General features: G+C 42.0%; 1 protein-coding gene across 1 annotated transcript in view; it reads right to left on the bottom strand.

Moving 5' to 3' along the window:
• Positions 1-21,113, bottom strand: part of LOC141809954 (voltage-dependent calcium channel gamma-2 subunit) — a 73,230-nt gene extending 52,117 nt beyond the window's left edge. The window contains exon 1 of the mRNA XM_074697215.1: positions 19,126-21,113. Within this exon, the coding sequence (XP_074553316.1) occupies positions 19,126-19,351 (226 nt within the window). The 5' untranslated portion in view covers positions 19,352-21,113. The remainder of the gene's footprint in view (positions 1-19,125) is intronic.
• Positions 21,114-21,299: the final 186 nt, after the last annotated feature.

Below are 21,299 nucleotides of genomic sequence, written 5' to 3'. Positions count from 1 at the left end.
ATAATGTAGCGTAACGTAATGTATTATAAAAATAATGTGATGTTACATAAAGTAATATAATGTAACGTAATGAAATGTAGTATTGGATGTAACATACTGTACTGTATTTCATTGTAACGTAACATTGCATAATGTAATGTTGCACAGCTTAGCGTAGCCTAGCATGTCATAATGTAGAGTAGTGTAGCAGAGGGTATTGTAACATATCACAATGTATCATGAAATCGTAATGCAGCATTACATTAACTGATGTAGCATAATGTAGCGTAGTAAGTAACATATATTGTTTTGTACTGTATTATGACTTAGCTTTATGTAACATCACTTGTGAATAGCGTGAAATAATGTAATGCAATGTAATGTAATAAAGCTGAGGATGTAACATACTGTACTGCATTGAATCTAACGTAATGTAACGTGATGTAATGTAATATAACATACAGTAATATTATGTAACGTAATGTAGCTTAACATAATGTAATATAATGTAGCGTAATGTAATGTAATGTGACATAATGTATTATAATGTAACGGAATTTAATGTGATGTAATGTAATGTGATGGAACATAATGTCACAAAATGTAACATTATATAATGTAACACAATGTAATGTAACATAATGTAATGCAATGTGATGTAATGTATCATAATGTAATGTAATGTAACAAAGTAAAATAATGTAACATAATGTAACATAACATAGTGTAATGCAACATAAAATAAGGTAGTATAATGTTGTGTTACATAGCATAGCATAGTGTTATATGATGTAATGATATGCAGTTTATAATGTGCTGTACTGTATTGTATTGTAATGATACTTAAAGTGGTGTCATGTAAGCAGTGTAACTTCATATGACATATAGTGATTTATCAACACATCTTAATGTATCACATGTATCGTTACATTAGACACATCGTTAGAGCAACGCACACCTGTTCTGTAAATTAAGAAACTACTACTGAAACTTTAAAGTTGTAACATGGATGTAATGTCTGTGTTCACAGACTGCTCTGCAGGAAGGGAGCTCTGTAACAACAGACAGCATCTAAGCAAAGCTGGGGAGTGTGTGGGGAGGCAGCTCGTTAGCCAAAACGATACAACGAAGAGTCGTTTGAGAGCCCAGAGAGCCAGTTCTAGCTGGGACATCTGATCTGGATCAGTAAAGGAGCTGGAGTTTATCGCCTCAAATCAAACTGGTGTGGTGCCATGAAGAGAAAAGATGATTAGATGTGTTTCTGTGATGTGGATCAGGGAGGAGAAACCCTACAGGCTCAGAATCCACTTCAGTCCCAGACATGTGAACCTCCAGTACTTCTATTCTGACCTGTGTGGCCAAGCCGAAGAAACCGGCACAATGTACTGTGGTGGAGTCAGGGTATGACACATTACACACACACACAGACACACACACAAGGCTGGGAAATGTCACAGCAGCACACTTCCTCCAACCCAGGCAGCCCAAGAGAAAGAAAAACATTCGTGAGCAATTTCCAGGTAGGAATGAGTTCCTGAATGTGTGTGTGAGTGTGTGTGACCATGTGTGTGTGTGATTTCTCTCACCCAGAGCTGCCTGTGTGCATGCTGCTATGATCATGAGAGACTCCCTGTCCTGGAAAGCGATCTGAGGGAGCAAAAGGGAAGCCACGCTGCTCGTCATTAAAAATTTATCCTGTTCCTTTACTCTCACTCACTCAGAGACATGAAGGTGAGCGCTCACATACATGCCTGCACACACACACACACACACACACACACGCTCACACGCTGTAATACACACAGGAGAGGAGAGAGGAGAGAGGGGGAGGAGAGAGGCAGCGTGCTCTCCTGGAAATTATATCATCCTCCTCAGTGGACCCAGCAACACCTTCTCCTCGCCTACATCAGGATGTAGCATGATAATAGCCGCGACTTCATGTGGATAAATTTCCCTGATTGGCTGTGATCTGCAGATCAGCACATATTGTCTTTTATCCCAGGTAGCATCAGCAGCGTTGTCAGCGGTTCAGTGGAGGCTTTGTCTCAGAGTTGAAGTCACAGAATGTTCCTCTGCAGACATGACTAATCGAGTGTCAACTTTCCCAGACGTCAGGTTTGCATCACTTGATTTAGGGAGCCGATGAAATCATCATCCTTCAGGTTAAACACCAAACTCCATCTGTCAAGGTGCTCTACCCAGACGGTTAAGAGAACAAACAACATCTACCTCAATTAGCTTACATCACATTTAACATTCAGACTGAATCTTCAGGTTGTGGAGTTCAAACTCCAAAATGAATCATAGTGAGGTTTCAAAATCCCTCTGATCTTTGAACGCAGCACTCTCTAGTCTCCTGGTCCTCCTCCTGCTCTGGTGTTTCTGATTGAAGCGGCTCTCAGCACTCTAAACTGACAGATACAGTCTCATTACAACTGTTTGTTTTCCCAACAGCACCATTTGCTGTGACAGTGGGGTCTGCCAGTCCTGTCGACTGCAGTAAATACTCGCTCCGGAGTGCAGTAAACACGACCATCTGAGCAGCGTCACACTGACAGGCAGCTCAGACGTCCTCGCACACAGATCCACGCGGGGACAGGCGCAGAGGCAGGTTTGGTGCCAAACGGGGATTGTTATCAACATGGCCACTAAAAGACAGATCTCATCATCTTCAACTTTTGGTTCATCAGATTAAAAGAGAAAACATTTAATCATGAAGCAAGAAATTAAGATCCTCTCAGTCCTTCTCAAACCATGTGTTAGTCTTATCTTATCATCTAGCTAATCGTGGTCTCTGCAGTGTTCAGCAGATCAATATCCTTTTCTCCTAAATCCAATGGTCCCTAAGCTGGAACTGCATATCAGCCTCTAGAGTGCTCTCTGCTGCCACACTCTGATGAGCTTCGTTCAGTGGTCAGTTAGTGGAACTGCAAGTACATTTCCTCTTCTCCTATTTTTTCCCCATCCCCCTTTTGCTAATGTTATACCATTTTTTTCTGTTTAACTGTTTTGTTTTGTTTTGATTTGTTTGAATTGCTAAAATGTATTTGTGTAGTTGTGTGCACGTTTGTGTAAATTTTGTGTAAAGCTTCGATGTTTTTTTTTTTCGCCTGCACATCTCCCAATGTTTTTTTCTGTTGCTTTGTTCAGTTTTGTTCAGTTTTGTTCTCTTACCAAATCATTATGTATGGTTCATTTCGTGTTTCATTTCTAATATGTGCAATAAAACTAACTGAATAAATAAATAAATAAATAGATAAATAAATAAATAAAAACGTATTAATAATATTGATTTTGAAAGTTTTGTTTCTTAATAAGCAGTAAATTATGATTAACCATGACTTAACTGAAGAGGACATCATTAAATGCAAGGTACATTTCCAACACAAAGTTAAAATGTGTGGAAATATGTTCAAATCTTTTTCAAGCATGGAAAAAATAGTTATTTTTTATGGAATTAATAAAAAAAAAAAAAAAAAGCTAATTTTTTTTTGGAGAGGAACAACATCAAACAAATTAAATCCTTGATTTTTTTTTCATGCCTTAAAAAAAGAAAAAAATTAAAAGAAAACGAAAAAAAATAATGAAAAATTAAAAACACATGAAGAAAAAAAATCTGTGCTTTTACAATTCATGCACCAGAGGTTAAAACAAGCCAGATATCAAACGTTAGCCTGATAAAATATAAAACAAAGATTTGATTTATGCTTAGGAGGCAAAATTCATCTAAAAGTAACAACCAATCAGTGAAACAGCTCTTCAAACGAAGTGGGAAGCTGCTAGGCTAGTTAGCTAGAGCTAAGATCTAAAATGTACATCTTCTCGTTGGACATTAACGCTATTTAGCATTCTTATTTCAGTATTTAAACCTTATTTTTGTGTGTTAAGTCAATTACTGTCTGGATTTTTAAAAGGTTGATCATAAATGACCATCCTTTTATTGTTTCTGAAACGTCATTTCAGCGTAAACTCTCACTGAGTAAGCTCTCATTATATTACTGGATTAACTGTCACCGGTCGATCAATGCCTGATTTATCTGAACGTTTCTAACAGACGGTGAACAGCTGTTTGTTTCCTGAGCGCTGTTTAAGGCTTATGGTTCATAGTGAGCTGAGGATGGAGTCTACGGATAAGGAGGAGCAGAAACCAACCTGTTACTGTCCTCTCATCCAGACTGCTGCAAAAATCAATCCCATCGTATCAGCTGTCTGTCCGCCTGAAATTACAGCGCTGTCTGCTTTCTTTGCTCTGTGCACAGAAAACAGATCAATCTTATCGGCTGTATTAAAACCGTACACATCCAGGATCCAAATACAACACGAGGAATGGTTCCTTTACTGACACACCTGTACCGTCCTGAGCCATCTGGACCGGATCACCTTCACCCCTCCTAGCTGTCTGTGTACTGTGCGTGTACATCCCACTACCTGCTCCCTTCCTCCTTCCTCGCCCTTTCTCTTCACTCCCCCAGCTGTCACCCTCAGACTCTGCCCCGCTGCCGTCACCTCCTGCCGTCAGCCTCCGTCCTCCGCCCGGCCACAGACGGTGACCCACAGCTCGGCTACAGGAACCTTCGGCCTTCCTCTGCCTCGGTCCGGGCCGGAGACTGTGTGAGCAGAGCTGTCAGCAGCTCTCCCACTGGGTGCTAAGAGGGCTCTGCAGAGGTGGGAACATCTTTGTCACCTTTTTCTGCTCTGTTTGGCTACTGCACCTTTTCTTTCTTTTATTAACAGTCTGACACCTAAAAAGATTCAGTTCACCTTCACAGAAGACAACAAGAAACCGCAAACACCCACTTTTTCACATTAATCAGCCTTTTAAAGTGTCTCAGGATGGTGAGCTGATGAAGAAAGGATAAGAGGGAAGTATGCTAAAGAAGCACCTGCTACAAAAACAGACAGTTAACTTTGAGATGATAAATCAGAGCTGAAGCAGCTCCCACTGCAGCCCTGATTTATCCGTCACACCGTCATCACTGCTATCATGATTAGCATTATTAGCATTAGTATGATCATCAGCAGGCAGGCTCACATTCAGCCACAAACAGACTCTAACTCCGTTCCTTCCTCCAACCTTGAGATGATGCAGTGTGTTTGGGCTGCGTTCTGACACAAAGCAAATACGCTGTAATAGATTGCAAATGAACTGCAGCGCGGACACCACCAATTAATCAAAAGCCAGATTGTCTTTCTTTTTTTCTGAGCCATTGCAGGGGAAAAAGAGAATTGCACCTCCTTAAAATGAATGGATTGTATCTGCAGTTAATTATCATTTACCACAGGGTCTCTTTGGGCTGTTTCCACAGCTTAAGGATACGGCCGATGAAGTGGAACAGAGAGGAGCGGCGCTGCGATGGAATCAGAGATCGGCCCGCTGGTAATTACACTTTCATTGTAAGAGGATCAATTCTATGTAATCAGACTGCAATCTCTCTGAGAATCGAGTGCTTGTTCAAGCCACTTTAACATGGAAACTTTAGCGTTTGTGGAGAACAACATCAGTTTGAGAAATGGTCGCCATGGGAAAGAAAACAAGACAATATCAAAAAACAGGGTTTTACAGCTTCAGCTTGTTAACCTCTGCGACCTCTGAGCGCTGCGGAGGATTAACAAACTCTGTTCACTTCACTGTGGCTTGTTTACCGATATTTATGGACTGTTTTTGTCTGAAAAGTGGCTTAAAATTGAACAATTTACAGAAGCTCAAAGTATTTTTGTGTCGTGTTTCTGTTTTATCTCATAGACTTTTATAAAGATACTCAGCTCAAGATCCTAAACGTGAGAAAAAAATCTAAACATCCAAGAAGTCAGGAACACTAAGAATTTGAATCCCTCTTACAAAGAGATCAATATAAATTTAAAACAAATACATAAATATATAAATAAAGCTGTTTTTAACTGAAACACTGTCTGAGCCTTAGGATTTGATGGGAGCTGTTGATTTACTGAAGAACACTTTGAATTTCTAAGCTTTAATCAAGGCTGATGAAAAAGTAGAATGTTTGGCAAAGTAAGGCTTAAAGCCCAATTTATAACAGAGACTTAAAATGTAATTTCAAAAAATACAATAAAATGCTAAATGTAACAACTGGTTTATATTGTAACAAAAGTGCTGGGTCTGAAATATGATATTAACAATGTTATAAAACACAAAATGTAATAACTGACCCAAAATGTGTCAGTTATTACATTTTGGGTTGTGTTACCTTATATATATATATTTTTTTCACAATTACGTTCATTGTTGGATATCAAAATGTAAAAAGTTTACAAAGAAAGAAAGACAGAAAGAAAGAAAGAAAGAAAGAAAGAAAGAAAGAAAAAAAGCACAAAGAAAGAAAAAAGAGAAAGAAAAAAGAGAGACAGAAAGAAAGAAAAATGAGAGAAAGATAGAAAGAAATAAAAAAGAGAGAAAGAAGTAAAGAAAAAAGAAAGAAAGAAAGGGAAAAAAAAGAAAGAAAAGAAAGAAAGAAAGAAAGAAAGAAAGAAAGAAAAGAAAGAAAAGAAAAAAGTAGGAGACAAAATAGAAAGAAAGAACAGAGAAAAGAAAGACGGAAAAAAGAAACAAAAAGAAAGAAAGAAAGAAACACGAAAGAAAAAGAAAGAAAAGATAGACAGAAAAAGAAACAAAAACGAGAAAGAAAAACAAAAGGAGAAAAAAAGAAAGAAAGAAAGAAAGAAACGAAAAGAAAGAAATAAAGAAAGATGGAAGAAAAAAGAAAGCAACCAAAAAGAAAGAAAGAAAGTTAAAAAAACACAAAAGAAGGAGAAAGATAGAAAGAAGAAAAAATAAAAAAGAAACAAAAAAGAAACAAAAAAGTAACAAAAAAGAAAGAAACAAAAGAAAAGAAAGGAAAAGAAAGAAACAAAAGAAAGAAACAAAAAAAAAGAAACAAAAGAAACAAAAGAAAGAAAGAAAGAAAGAAAGAAAGAAAGAAAGAAAGAAAGAAAGAAAGAAAGAAAAGAAAGAAAGAAAGAAAGAAAAAGAAAAGGTTGCAATTAGTCACAAAGTGGTGAACACCACCATCACATCAGAACGATCTGCTAGCTGAGGCTAATCCAGTGTTTACCTCTAACCCTTCAGTCTATTCATCACCTGGAGGGAATTAAAGTCATGAAACGTCCCTGAGCCTCAGCCTCACTTTAATATCTGAAAAACAATCGTTACGTGTTTTAAATTGCAAACGCTTTAAATCTGTTGGGCTCAGTGACGAGTGACGAGGCAGCTCCTGTGCTCGCAGACGGTTAACAGTCCTCTCCTATCACTGTCTGGTGCCACACAGTGTGCGTACACAAAGACTGGCCCAGGGCATGTTGGGTATTGATTTGTTCTCTGGTCATGTTGGATAAAGATAGACCCCACCCAACGGGCCCAATGCAGCTAAAAATAACACGTGTAAATCAAGGCTGGAGACGCACACACACTCACACACACACACTCACACACGGTTAGCTGTAATGATAAGCGTGTGTCAGAGGTCAGAGGAGATAATTAAACATCATATCAGAAACATTCCTCCTCTTCGATGCTCGTCCTTTTCTTCTTATTTTTCTCACTCACGGGGAACTGAAATGATTTCTGAAGGAGTGTCGCTGAAGTTCACGGCTCCTCCCCCTCGCTGACCAAAGCAAATGAGCCAATGAGCATAAACTAAATCGATTACAGCGCCATCATACCGTTTACTGTCACCTCAGAGTCACCTCATTGGTTGGTTCAGAGATGCTGCCTCACGGGGCTCATAAGGAAATATTCTGAAAGATTAAACTCTCACTTCTCACTTCTTGAATCATGATGTAATGTTGGTTGATTTTTATGAAAACAGATCCTGAGGCAGAAAATGAGCGAGCAATAAAGCGACAGACAGAGCTCACACTGATGATGGATGCAGTCGATAATGCAGCTGTGTGCAGACGAGGTTCTGTGGAGTCATCACGTCAGCTGGAGAGTGTGTCTTAGATTAAATAATCCATTCAAATTAAACACAATTTACACACTGTGACTGTTAGCACGCAGGCTACAACTCCACCTCTCATCCTGCAGAGTCTCCCTGAGAGTTAAATAAAGAACAACTTAAGATACACTAGAAAAAACTGAAATCTTATCAAGTGTTTTGTCTTATTTTCAGCAGAAAATGTCTTTTTGGACTTAATATGAGCCACATTCACCCGAATAGTCCAAAAAATGTCTTACTTCAAGTTATTTAAAGACAAAAATGAGGTCTGAATTTCTTGTAAGAAGTGTAAAAAAAAATCTGCCAAGGGAACAAGAGAAAAGTTACTTGCTGTGAGGAGGATCTGTTTTAATCGCACTCCCTCGCCACCTTCTGGCCTGAAGTCTCTACACACTGTCGTAAATTGCTCTTAGTGAGGCGCGAGTTTGTTTTGGAATTAAATGGAGATCGGAATTGAAACAAATTTTCTTTCTACGAGACAACTTTTTACTGGATACGATGCACTGAGGTATTTATCAGTACAGTTACGTAGCGCTGCGGTTTGAAATGTGACATCAAGCAGACGTAGCAGCCAGTTATATGTTAGCCTGGTGCTCCGATGTATCTGTAGGCTAATGTGACAACAAGTAAACACTGTCAGTTTGTAAGTAGTTTAGTAGCCGTTTATATTTAGCCCAGCTAGCAGCCCGGTGCTCTAAAACAAGTCTGTAATGTGTAACATTAGTGAATCCTGGTTAGCTATGTCCTGCCAGTCATCTACCAAGCAGAGCTAACGTAACCTCACTCTTCATTTTATTGATAGACTCTCAAGTTTGAACAGACAACTGCAGAATAACTGCTGACTGTGGGTTGGAGTGAACATTAGCACAAATAGATTAGCCACTGTGTTATAGAGTGAAACAGCCTGAGCTAAAGGCTAATTAGCCTTTAGCTCAGCTCAGGCTGTTTCACTCTTCTGTTTATCTTTCTTCTGCTCTTCTGTCCTTTTTCTGTCTGACAGTGTGGTGTTGTCATAGAGACCTAGATGTGCTGTAAATCAATCCGGTACTGGTCGACCCGACCTGGAAGCTAAGAAGTAGCAATTTAAAATAACCGTAACCAGCAATATTGGCGCTGATAATCTTACTTTAAAGTGTGGATCACGATCAGGTATATATCTAGAAGGGAGACTTTTTCAAGATCACTTTAAAACTCCTCACAGCCCCTTTATTATGAGCCACAGTTACCTGACCAATCCAGAAAAATGTCTTGTTTCAGGTTATTTAAAGACAAAAATGAGGTCTGAATTGTTTGTAACTAGAACAAAATAAAATCTGCCAATGGAACAAGAGAAAAGTCACTTGCAGTAAGACATTATTCTACCAATAAGTAAATTTTTTAGCAAAATTTTTTGTTCCATTGGCCGATATGTTTTTTAACTTGTTACAAGCGATTCAGACCTAATTTTTGACCTTAATTAACTTATTACAAGACACTTTTCTGGACTGATAAACTGAATGTGGCTCATATCAAGTACAACAAGACAATATTTACTTTAATAAGACAAAAACACTTGATAAGATTTCAGTTTTTGCAGTGTATTTTTAAGGGCACTTCTAGGCTGCCAAGTCATCTTGAAAATCAGGAAAGAAGCTTCAGGAAGTGTCCAAATATGGTCACTTCTGGATCGTAACAGCTGAATTGTTTGGATGTAGAACGTCAAACATGAGGCTTCAAAGTCGTAGCCCAGAGTCCAGCGTGTGCCTTCAGCATGTTTCTAACAGAGGAAGAGATTTCTGCATCAACATAAACAGGCTCCATTTCATCCTCCAGGCAGAGCAGATCGTCTCAGATAAGACGCCGATTCCTAATGCAGAATAACTTCATCCTAAAACATCACACAGAGTAATGAAGTCATGGCGACAGAGCTGTTTAATCAAAGTGCTTCGCCCTCACAGCGCTGCTATCAAAGTGAACACAGTTGACGCTGCACTCTAACACAATCAATACACTCCAAACTGATACCAGAGCCTGTTGATGCTCACAGCTGTGAGTGAGAACGGATGACAGAGCCCGCAGAATTACACCTGAAGGCCAAAGCACCGCACTGCTCCTCCACCGTCTCCTGCCTCAGCCTGATTCGATAATGTCTGGCCTGTAATTCGGCCTCAGTGGCCGATAGAGAGGGCGAGGTGGAGACCAATAAAAGAGTCGTGTTCGTCGGTGACTGTCTGCAGTCTCAGCGGAGGGAAAAATGAAGCCCATCCATCGCCGGCTGCAGGGCAGAGTGACAGGAGAGCAGAGAGGGCTCCGTTTTTACTCCAACAAGTGTCTGAGAGGCCTTACACACACGCTCCATCCTCACCGAGCGTAATCCGGCCCGTGCAGCTGGATGTACAGTGGATCGGTGTCATAATACAGTGTAATGCCACTTTGAGGCCGGGACATTAGCCTGGGTGGGCACACTCCAACTGGGTAATCCTTATCTGATTGGACTTTGAGACTAATCCCCCTCTTTTCTGCCGCTCGGCTCTGCTATCTGCTTTTATCTTCCTCTCCGCTGCACACACACACACACACACATACACACATCACCATTCAAACATATATGCACAAACACACAACATACTCCCACATGTGTTTTCAAATGCATGAATGTACACTTCATTGAAACTCCCACATGCTCATACATAAAGTCATGAGGCAGGATGTGTGATCTGTGATCTGTGGTGACTGACAGGAGCTGTGGGAGGCCGTGTGGAGAGGTAGCCATCTTAGCGAGAGAAAGAAACATTTTCTAAATAACCTGTGAAAATCTCTTCAGTGGATAAGGAAGACGTCTACACTCACTAGCCCCTTATTAGGCACACCTTGCTCGTACTTTTCCCCTCAGAACTGCCTTAATCCTTCATGGCATAGATTCAACAAGTTACTGGAAACATTCCTCAGAGAGTTTGGTCCATATTGACATGATAGCATCACACAGTTGCTGCAGATTTGTCGGCTGAACATCCATGATGAGAATCTCCCGTTCCACCACATCCCAAAGGTGCTCTATTGGATTGAGATCTGGGGACTGTGGAGGACATTTGAGTACAGTGAACTCATTGTCATGTTGAAGAAAGCAGTCTGAGATGATTCCAGCTTTATGACATGGAGCGTTATCCTGCTGGAAGTAGCCATCAGAAGATGGGTACACTGTGCTCATAAAGGGATGGACATGGTCAGCAACAATACTCAGGTAGGCTGTGGACTTTAAACCATGCTCAGTTGGTACTAAGGGGCCCAAAGTGAGCCAAGAAAATATCCCCCACACCATTACACCAGCAGCAGCAGCCTGAACCGTTGATACAAGGCAGGATGGATCCATGCTTTCATGTTGTTGACGCCAAATTCTGACCCTACCATCTGAACGTGGAGCAGAAATCCAGACTCATCAGACCAGGCAACGTTTCTCCAATCTTCTATTGTCCAGTTTTGGTGTTGCTGTGTGAATTGTAGCCTCAGTTTCCTGTTCTTAGCTGACAGGAGGGTCACCCGGTGTGGTCTTCTGCTGCTGTAGCCCATCTGCCTCAAGGTTGGACGTGTTGTGTGTTCAGAGATGCTCTTCTGCAGACCTCGGTTGTAACCAGTGGTTATTTGAGTTACTGTTGCCTTTCTATCAGCTCCAACCAGTCTGTCCATTCTCCTCTGACCTCTGGCATCAACAAGGCATTTTGTCCCACAGAGCTGCTGCTCACTGGATATTTTCTCTTTTTGGGACCATTCTCTGTAAACCCTAGAGATGGTTGTGGGTTAAAATCCCAGTAGATCAGCAGTTTCTGAAACACTCAGACCAACAACCATGGCACGTTCAAAGTCCCTTAAATCACCTTTCTTCCTCATTCTGATGCTCTGATCATCTTGACCATGTCTACATGCCTAAATGCATTGAGTTGCTGCCATGTGATTGGCTGATTAGAAATTTGCGTTAACGAGCAGTTGGACAGGTGTGCCTAATAAAGTGTCCAGTGAGTGCATATCAGCATCATCTTTACTTTACTCTGATCCTCTGATCCCAAAATGTGTCCACACATCGTCTTTATATCACCTTAACAAAAGAGATTCACAGAATCCACTTCAAAGACTTTCAGGCCCTCAGTTTCGCCTGTCAGGCTTCTCTCCTGATTGGCAAAACCTGCCGAGAAATTTAATTTACGATCTGATTTGCAGAAGCCAGACGCCTTTAATAAAAGTAAGGATAATAAATGACACTCTTTGTCATAAAAGCAGTCAGATAAGACCACGATAAATATGGAAGGAAGGACCAGTTTCGTCGTCAAGAGTAGATTAAAGAATTGTCCCGTCGAGAGCAGCAATCAATCAGACATTTGACAGAAAATGAATCAGCGATGATCAATTGATGGGTCAAGTCCTCAGTGTCTGCTGGCTCCTGCAGCATCTCAAGATTTCACAGATCCTATAAAGTTTGTCACAGATCTGTTGATGTTTTACCAATGATTTATCCTAAAAACATCAGTGAAACTGTAAAGATTTCGTCCAGATTCAGATTGTTAAACAGAGCACAAAGTGCACGGCTGATGTCAGAAAGATTCATTCATCTTGGATCATAACCTGGACAGACGCGTCTCTTCATACAAACTGTGATAAAAGACCTAACACTGAACCCTGTCCCTCCTTCATCTCTCAGACCACCATCCTCCCCCATCCCTCCTCCCTGACTCGTCTCCTCCCGCAGCCTGAGGGCGGCGCTGTAATGAAGATGAATGCCTCAGATTAACAGCAGACGCAGCGACTACACCTGGCTGAGAGCGCAGAGGGGGGGCACAGCGGTTACTCTTCAAGACGTCCCAGATAGAGAGGATGAGCGTCGGCCTCCAGGGCCCGATTCATCAGAAACACACGTGTTTACTGTGGGCAGCTGCACCCACACTGTCTGCACCCACATCTGTGTGTTTGGAAGCACAATCACTGGGCCTGAAAATGGAAACAGAAGACTGGAAGGCTCAACCGCTCTCTTCCAAAATACTTCAATAATACGAGCAGCAGCGGAGCAAGAGGTGAAACATTTACTTCCAAAAACTGGAGGCTTTGGCAGCGGATGAAAAACAGCTGAGAGCTCGGAGCCCAACTGTTTCCTGTTTTTAATCAAACCAAATTTAACCCCAACCTGTTTACAAAGCTCATTCCAGGAATAAAATCGAGAGACACAAAATAACAGGAAACAGGAGTCCAGCTCATCAGACTCTCCTCAATGAAAGCTTCAAAATATTTCAACTTTGTGCTTTCGTTTGAAAACTCCCCCACGTTTCCTGACTTTCTTGTGATGTCCTACCAATGAAGACTAGGGATGTAACGAAAAATCTATACAAATGTGTGACTATTCAAATCGGCTGAGAAAAAAAATTAATTGCGATGCCATATTTAAACAGCAGGGGGCTGTTTTCCCGAAAAAACCCCCATCAAAATCCGAAACTAGGAACGCATGCAAACCTGAATTTTTTTATTTGAAGAGAGTTTTGTTTAGTTGTATTATTCATTTAGTTATTTTGATGAGAGATTTGTTTAAAAAGTCACAATTTCACCTGCACCTTTTAGAAAAGGACGAATTTTATTCTGCACAGTTTTCCCTACCCCAGAGAACTAAAAAGGGAATTCTCTTCAATTTTTTTAAAATAAGAGAAAATATTTTGTCATTTTTATACATTTAAATATATTTGTGTGTGGGTGTGTGTTTCAAATGTTGCATTTATTGCATGATTTGTGTGTTACAGTTGCAGAAATAACTCAAAGGATGTTTTTCAGTTATATTTTGTCTGCAAGCTCACTGTGTATAAAAAAAAAAAAAAGTCCTGAGAAAATCGCATCGTTAACCCAGTATCGTAAATCATATAGAATCGTGAGTTGAGTGTATCGAGAAGACACTAAAATCGAGAAGACACCAAAAAAAAAACTTGCTACCCTTCAGCTTGGATGCCAGACATACTGATCCAACTCCAGAAGGTGGAGCCAAACACACTGCAATCTGTTGATTGGTCAAAAGAAATGTCACTTCCTGTGTGACAGTGGTAATAAAGAACAACACGTTACCCTGCTAAGTTTCAATCTCCAGTCAACTTCGTGAAGAAAACTTTCTTTTTGTTTGGAAAATGGTGTAATGAAACAGCAGAAAACTGCGAAACAATACTGTAGAGTTTTTCTTCTTCGTTGGATTTATTAGGGTGGTACACTGTTGCACTGCTATACCGTCATGCTTTTACGTAGCTGACACGGCTATCTGCATCCAGCTTACACGCTGCCTACCATGAAGGGCACAGTTGGCTGTAGGGACGCAAACAGCATTAGGTTTTATCGATCAGCTGGACGATTATCGGGGCTGATATTTGGCATTTTGGGGCATATTGGCATCAGCCTCCTTTTTTTTTTTTTTTTTTAAATTGTTTTTTTCAAACCAATTCAAAACTGTGTTGTTTCGGCTCTGATGCAGCTGCGCCGCTGCCTGCAGTCACTTCTCAGTCCCCAGCACTGTCCCAGTGAAACTCAGCTAGCTTAATGCTAATGTCAATGGAAAATCACATCGATGGGCTAATGAAATTAGCATTGTGACTGTCTTACTGTCTATGAGCTTATTTTAACTTCAACAGGCACAAAAATCACTCATCTTATCAATACCCACAGGAACATGTTTTTCCGCCTCTTAAAAAATGATAAGAAATGTTTGAAACTGCAGACATCCAGAAGCTAAAAAAAGTTACCACTTTTCTCCAGCAGAGGGTGAAATGTTTTTCTCTGACTCAAGTGTTGTTCATTTTATGGGAAATGTGGCTCCTGATGTAGTCTGTAGATATTATCATCATCATTTAACTTTTTCACATGGTCTAATGTTAAAAAAGCAAACTGATATTGCAAAAATCATAAATGTTAAAGAATCACAATTTAAATCGAATTGGCACTCCAAAAATCGTAACATAATTGGATCCCAGGAAAAGCATATCACCGCAGCCCTAATCCATACCAAACTGTACTGATCCAAACTGGACCACTTGGTGGAAACGGGGCTAAACAACACAGATCGAGTCTGACCTCATATAAACTGGGTTTCTCAGATAGCCATGTGACTCCTTGCTAACAGCTTTCACTCGGAACACTAAAACAAACTTATTTTAAGAATAACTGAACCCAAACAGTGGATCCTCCTCAGATAGAAATAGAAACTCTACATTATTGATAACCTATGAGTGAAGGTTTAACTGGGAGACTGTGACTCAAACCAGGAGCGAGGTTTAAAGTTAGCCTGAAGTTGACCCCACTTTAACCCTGGACAGTTATCTCTATGACCGTAAACTAAAGCCTCCTGGAAACACAGCCCTCAACAGGAAGACAATATTTCATCAAACTTTCAGTCAAGTAAAAGTAAAACCCAGGAGCAGCAATGTTATGTTATCAGTACAGAGAACGGTTTAGTTTGCTGTATTTCAGCCGATATGGTCCATGAATCTGTTTCCGGAGAGCCCAGCTTCTGCTTCCTATGGGACTGATCTGACACGTCTCTGATGTATAAACACACACACACCCCTACATATTTGCCTTCACTTTGCCGCCCCCACTCCTGACAGCAAACCTACGCTCCGGTACCAGAAACACGGCCCTCTCTTCTTCCAGCAGTGGGCTTGTTTTTCCTCAGCTGGTGTTTTTCTCTGACAGGCAGCGAGTGAAGCAGAGGTTGAAGGTGTTCAAGCACCCAGTGTGGGTATTCCCATTTTGCTTTTTTCACAGGTTCTCCTCTCCGGTAGCTGGTTATACAAACACAAACCGTCGCCCACCTGTGTCCACTCTGCGAGCAGGATGTGTGGGCCCGAGCTGCCAAACACTCAGTCTGTGTTCTGTGCTGCCATGAGGACCGAGCCTCCAACTTCAGCCGTTTGCAGCCCTGCTCGCTGCCTGATCACCAGGATGACTTCATTTAGGGCGAGCCGGGGGGAAGATGAGCACTCGTCATCTTGGCACTTTGACTTAATTGAGCTGAGCAGCAAACGGGAGCCAAATTAACGACTGAAATGTTAAACTGGATGCTGAAATGAGTCTTGGTTTGCAGCCTACTTATCTCTTCCTCTCTCCAGCTGCATCCCTTCTGTACTTTTCTATTTCAATCCCTCCCTGATTTTTGGTTTAAAATGTGCAATCTACTTCTAATTAAATGCTTTTTTAGACCCCATTTGCAAAGCAGGAAGTCATTTGACTGAGAATTTAAATGAATCTGACCCCGGTAACCACATGCACAAGGCTTTTTTCCCCCCACACTTCCTCACCGCTTCTCCTCCAGGAACCATTCATGAATCGCAGATGAAAAATCTGGCTTTATTTCCGGCCATTTTGATGTGCGATTCAAAGGGAGAGCCTCATTGTGCCAAAACAAAAGACACACAGAGCATGTGATGGTGTTTTGATCTCGTCTTGACTCGCTGCGGTTTTGTTTGCTCATTAAAAAACAGCCTGGCAGGGATAAAGGCCAGTCCCTGTCACAATTACACTCCAACTGTGATTCTGTGCAGCAGTGTAATCATAGGATGTGTTTAGACTTCAGAGCGCACCATCAGCTCACAGAGCTCTCTGTGTAAGCTTTAAAGGAAGGGTTGCATGAGCTCTCCCAGGAACAGTTTCACATTCAGACGATTAAAAACACACAGGATGTACCAGGGAGGCTACATGGTTTTAATCTGGAGACCTGAACAGGTCCCTGAGAGCAGGAGGGGGACCAAATAAAACTGTTTTACAAGAGAGTAACTGATGGAGCATTGAAACTCAGAATACGGACAGAAAAGTTAACTCCCCCTGCTTCATCTTTAACTGGCTTACGGTCAGTCCGTCTGTTTGTTTGTCTGTGAACAACATAACTCAAAAACTAAACAACAGATCTCAGTGAAATTTTCGGGAAATGTTCAAAATGCGATAAGAAAGAAGTGATTAAATTTTGGTGGTGATCCGGATCACCGTCTGGATCCAGGACTTTCTTTAAGGATTCTTTATCATTGTGAGATAGGGCCGTTTTCACCATATGTGTACATAACTCAACCATAAATGTTTGGATTGCTTTGCAAAACAATACAAGACAAGGTCACAATAATTTCTGAAGGATGTAAAAGTACGATCCAGATCCTGGCAATTTTCTGGATACTAAGATCCAGAATATGAAATATGTGGACGAAGGACGAAGAAGGGGGAAGTTGTTGGTTTTGCAGTAGAAGAAGAAGGTGTTGGATATTGTTGAAGAAGAAAGAAAAGAGATAGAGAGTATATTTTTGTTGTTGGTTTGCATGAAAGAAATTGGTACTGAGAGTATTTTCTGATGGAAAACATGGATGACATGAGTGTAGTCCATCACATTTTGGTCCAAAAAGATCAGGAAGAAATGAAGAGAAACTGGGACAGACGACGACTAAAAGAAGGGGTAAACATCAGTGTAGAGTTTCTGAACTGGGGGTCACCAATGAAAACATTTGGTCTGAAGGACGACTTTGGTCTGAAGTTGGCTGTTATGCAATGTTCACGCAACTTAATGCCAGATATAATTTCTGTAGCAATGTTTATTGTTTATGGTGCAGTCTAACAAACGTAAGCGTTTCTCTGTTTGAGAGTTTCCTTTTCTCTCTGACAGTCAGAGGTGGATTTGTGCATCATTGAACATAGAACATGAGCTATCAGAGGGTTACGTGGCTGTAATGGAGCTTTCTGTCTGTTGTTTCTCCTGATATGAGAAATGTCCCTCAGCATCAACACCCATCGACACGATGATCAGAATAAATGAGACCATCTTTAGGCCATGTTGCTAAAATACTAATTTCTACACACTGCACCTTTACATACCCAAATTGTTGAACTTTAAGCTCTGTTTTGGTCGACACCGTCCTCTGTTTCCAAGCTAATGTCAAAGGCCGGATGGTGCTGTTAATTTTTCTTCTTTTACTTCGTAAAGAAAGCGTTCTGTGGATGAAACAACTCAATAAAAGGGAACCAAATAGTAAAGTTTGAGGTTAAACTCTATGGAAAGTCATTCAAAGGCTCCACATTTAAGAGAAAATCCTCTCATTGGCGCAAGCGACCGTCGTCTCTTTGTCTTTTCCCCCCCTAACATCGATAACGGCGGCTTTAAACCCGAGTTGCTTCTTCAAACCGGTTTTTAAGCTTTGAGCAGAAGGTGCAGAGAGTCCGGCTGCTTATCACAGCAGCCAGAGGAGCAGGAAGTCAGACTCTGTGGCCTTTCTGGACCCATCGGCTCAGAAGAGGAGCAGATTTAAAAACGCTGTGTGACCTCGCAAGGTTACAGCGCCGGCGACTCTCCAAGTCAGCACTTCAATGCGACAGGAAACACGGGTCAAAGGTCACTTGATGGGCAGGGTTCAGCCCCGCCATCATTAAGACTGTCACGCCTGCTGATAGAGGCGTACCTCTGCTCACGTTGAGTGACTATGGCTTCTTTCAGCAGACGTGACCTCTGCAGCGAGTTTATCGCACGAATATATGATGAAGGTCCCTCCTTAACCACCGCTCCTGAATACCTGATCACTGCAATATTTTAAACTCTCGGGCCCAACGAGAGTATCTGCTCTGGAGCGGTGTGGGAGGCGTTTATGCAACAGCTTCAGGCTGCAAACACAAGCCTGTGCTTCACCCTGCCTGCAGGAGCTGATAAAACAGCTCGTCTGGATGCAGGAGGAGAGTTTGAGTCTTCAAATAGTGCAGGAACTATTTTCTTACTGCTTAAAATAAAGAGGAGCTGAACCTGAGTCAAACTGGAGAGCAGTTTGGAAAATGTGGGGAAGAAAAGTCAAAGCTAGTTAGTCTTCGTTGCACTGAATGAAATATTTGAGGACACCTGAGGTTTGACTTCAGACGTTGGCAGAGCGTGAAGACGATAACCTCATTCACCCTGCCTGTCAGTATCCATCTTTGGTTTGACTCACTCCAATAAAGAAATGAAGCATCGAGTTCATTATCACAAGTTGCATCTATCAAGCAGTTGTTGGGGTAAGACTTCCAAATATTTTGTAAAGAAAAGAACAATTTTCTTTCCTCGTGTCAACCCTCCCTCCCCTCAGACTGATCCTGTAACTCCCCCAGAGGTGTCGAAAGACCCCAGTCTATCTGAGACTTTAGGACCTCTCTGAGCGGGGTCACAAGGGACAGGTACATGTTGGCAAAGTCCCCCTCCTCTTACCTTCCAAGCAGCATGTCCTCCACAGGCCCGAGTGGGTCATCACCTCCTCGTTCTTCTTGCTGGTCTCGTTGTCGCTCATAGACTTGGTCCTGCAGACACCCCGGGAGTACAGCCAGTAGTCCGTGCCGACCGCGATGGTCATGAGGCTGAAGGCCGCGAAGGCTCCCACCGTGGTCAGCAGCATCTGGACTCCGCGGTCGAACAGACCCATGTTTCCGCATTCCATGAAAGGGGGACCCCCTTTCCTCTTGATGTACAGGAAGTAAATATTTGAAAATTTCCGGGACCAAACCAAACCGAAAAACCGGGATATACTCGTACGGAAGGAGAGGGAAGAAGGAGGAGGAGGGTGCGGTAGGAACCTTATGGTTGCGTTTGGGTGAGGACCAAAACAAGAGAAAAACTAAAGGTCTGGAGGTTTTGGGGGAAGAGAGGAAGAGGCTGTGAAGTCTCTCCTCTCTGGTTGTTCTTGTTGCTTGAACCCAAACAGACGAGAAACCTGGAGGTGCAGAGGAGGAACCTCAGCAGGCCTTCAGCTGCAGCCGGAGCAGCAAACGAAGCGAGAGGTGGACAACGACACTGAGCGAGACAGGATCTCTTACGTCCTGGAGTTGAAGCAAACTGAGGCTTATTCTCTACAGACTTACAGAGGGAAATATCAGACAACTTGTTTGTTGACTTAAAGGTTAGAGCTGACTTAACATGAGCTCAAATGGAGCAGAGACAGCAGAGGGGGGGCGGTGTTAGAGAGTAATGGCAGGCTTACAGTACAACAGTTCAATATGTCTGTTACAGTGACTTATAGTTACTTCAGTTTGAGGTTATAACATCGCTTTTATGTACGAGAGAGATATCTATAGAAAAGCTTTCTAAAGTCTATCATTAATACACTAATCTACTGTTTGTTAGCCAAAGGGGAAAGAGAAGAGGGAAACGGAGGGCAGCAGGGGAAGCTATCATATTAGTCAAAATAAAAAAGAGTTAAAAATGGACGAGTCTGTGGAGAGGGAATAAAGCAGATCTCAGTGTTGATGTCGACCTACTGAGGGCTTTAAAGGAAATAACACACTGGCTCTTCGCAAATCAAGCCAACACACGATGGAATGAGGAAATCAAGGCTCAACAAATTAATTCATTAGCGTTAAAATACTCACAAAAAGAGCAAGAAACCGGTAAAAACCTAAAAAAAAAAAAAATCAAATCAACCGCGTAGTTTAGCCTTTTTCCTAAAATTTTGATCCCCAGTTTCCATATGTAGCCCTATAGCTCTGGGAAGGTTTCCGCCGAAAATGGGGGTCTGCGGTCAGAGGAGGTTCGGTCGTCGACGATCCGGAGAGAGCGGGGAGCATCCAGCAAGGCAAGCCGACCATCACTCGACATGGAGCCGGCAGAGGGAGGACGAGGAGTCGGTCTGGGCGCCGCCGCAGCCGAAGACGCTTCTCTGACGGATGGAGGAGGAGGACTCTGCCGCTTGAATATCCAAACTCACCGTGGCAGTATCACACCCAGGACGGTCCCGTTTGTATAGCCCTTGCGCCATGTAATAGGAAGAAAAATAATTCTGGTGAATGTTGCAATCCCCCCTGTTTTCCCCTCCTCCTCTTCGTCCTCTTCTTCTTCTTCTTCTGCTGCTGCTTCTTGCGCTCTCGGCTGCAGATTTGGACGCTTGCAGGAAGAAGCAGGAAAATGTATTACACAATCAGGAGAGCGACTTGCACAGGTCCACACACAGAGCTGGTGTTGTCACGATGTCAGTGTGCGTTCAATACATTCAGGTTGGCGTCTCTGTCAGTGTGCACAAGCTGCCTTTTTTTATTCTGCGGGCTAGTTCTTCTTTTTCTTCTTCTTCTTCTTCTTGTCTTTTTTTGGCGGCGTTAAAAACAGGCCCACAGTGTGCGTGTTTCATGCGAGTGTGTGCGTAATGCAGCAATGGAGGCTCGTTGCCGGAAAGATATTAAAGATTTTTTAATTCCGTTTCTGTGTGCGGAGGGGGCGGAAGGAGGGGGTGTTGCGATGGACTCTCTCTCTCTCTCTCTCTCTCTCTCTCTCTCTCAGATTGATGCATTTATTGCTTGTCATTATTGTCCAATCCAATTGTTGCAGCACTCTCACGCACGGACCAGCCACTCTACCTTGAACTAATGTCACTAAATGTTCAACCCATTCTCTTCACA

The sequence above is a fragment of the Halichoeres trimaculatus genome, unplaced genomic scaffold (genome assembly GCF_033239565.1).
Source record: "Halichoeres trimaculatus isolate MK-OKI-2021-1 unplaced genomic scaffold, fHalTri1.1 fHalTri1_scaffold_20, whole genome shotgun sequence".
Lineage (NCBI taxonomy): Eukaryota > Metazoa > Chordata > Actinopteri > Labriformes > Labridae > Halichoeres > Halichoeres trimaculatus.
This window is presented reverse-complemented; position numbering and strand designations above follow the sequence as displayed.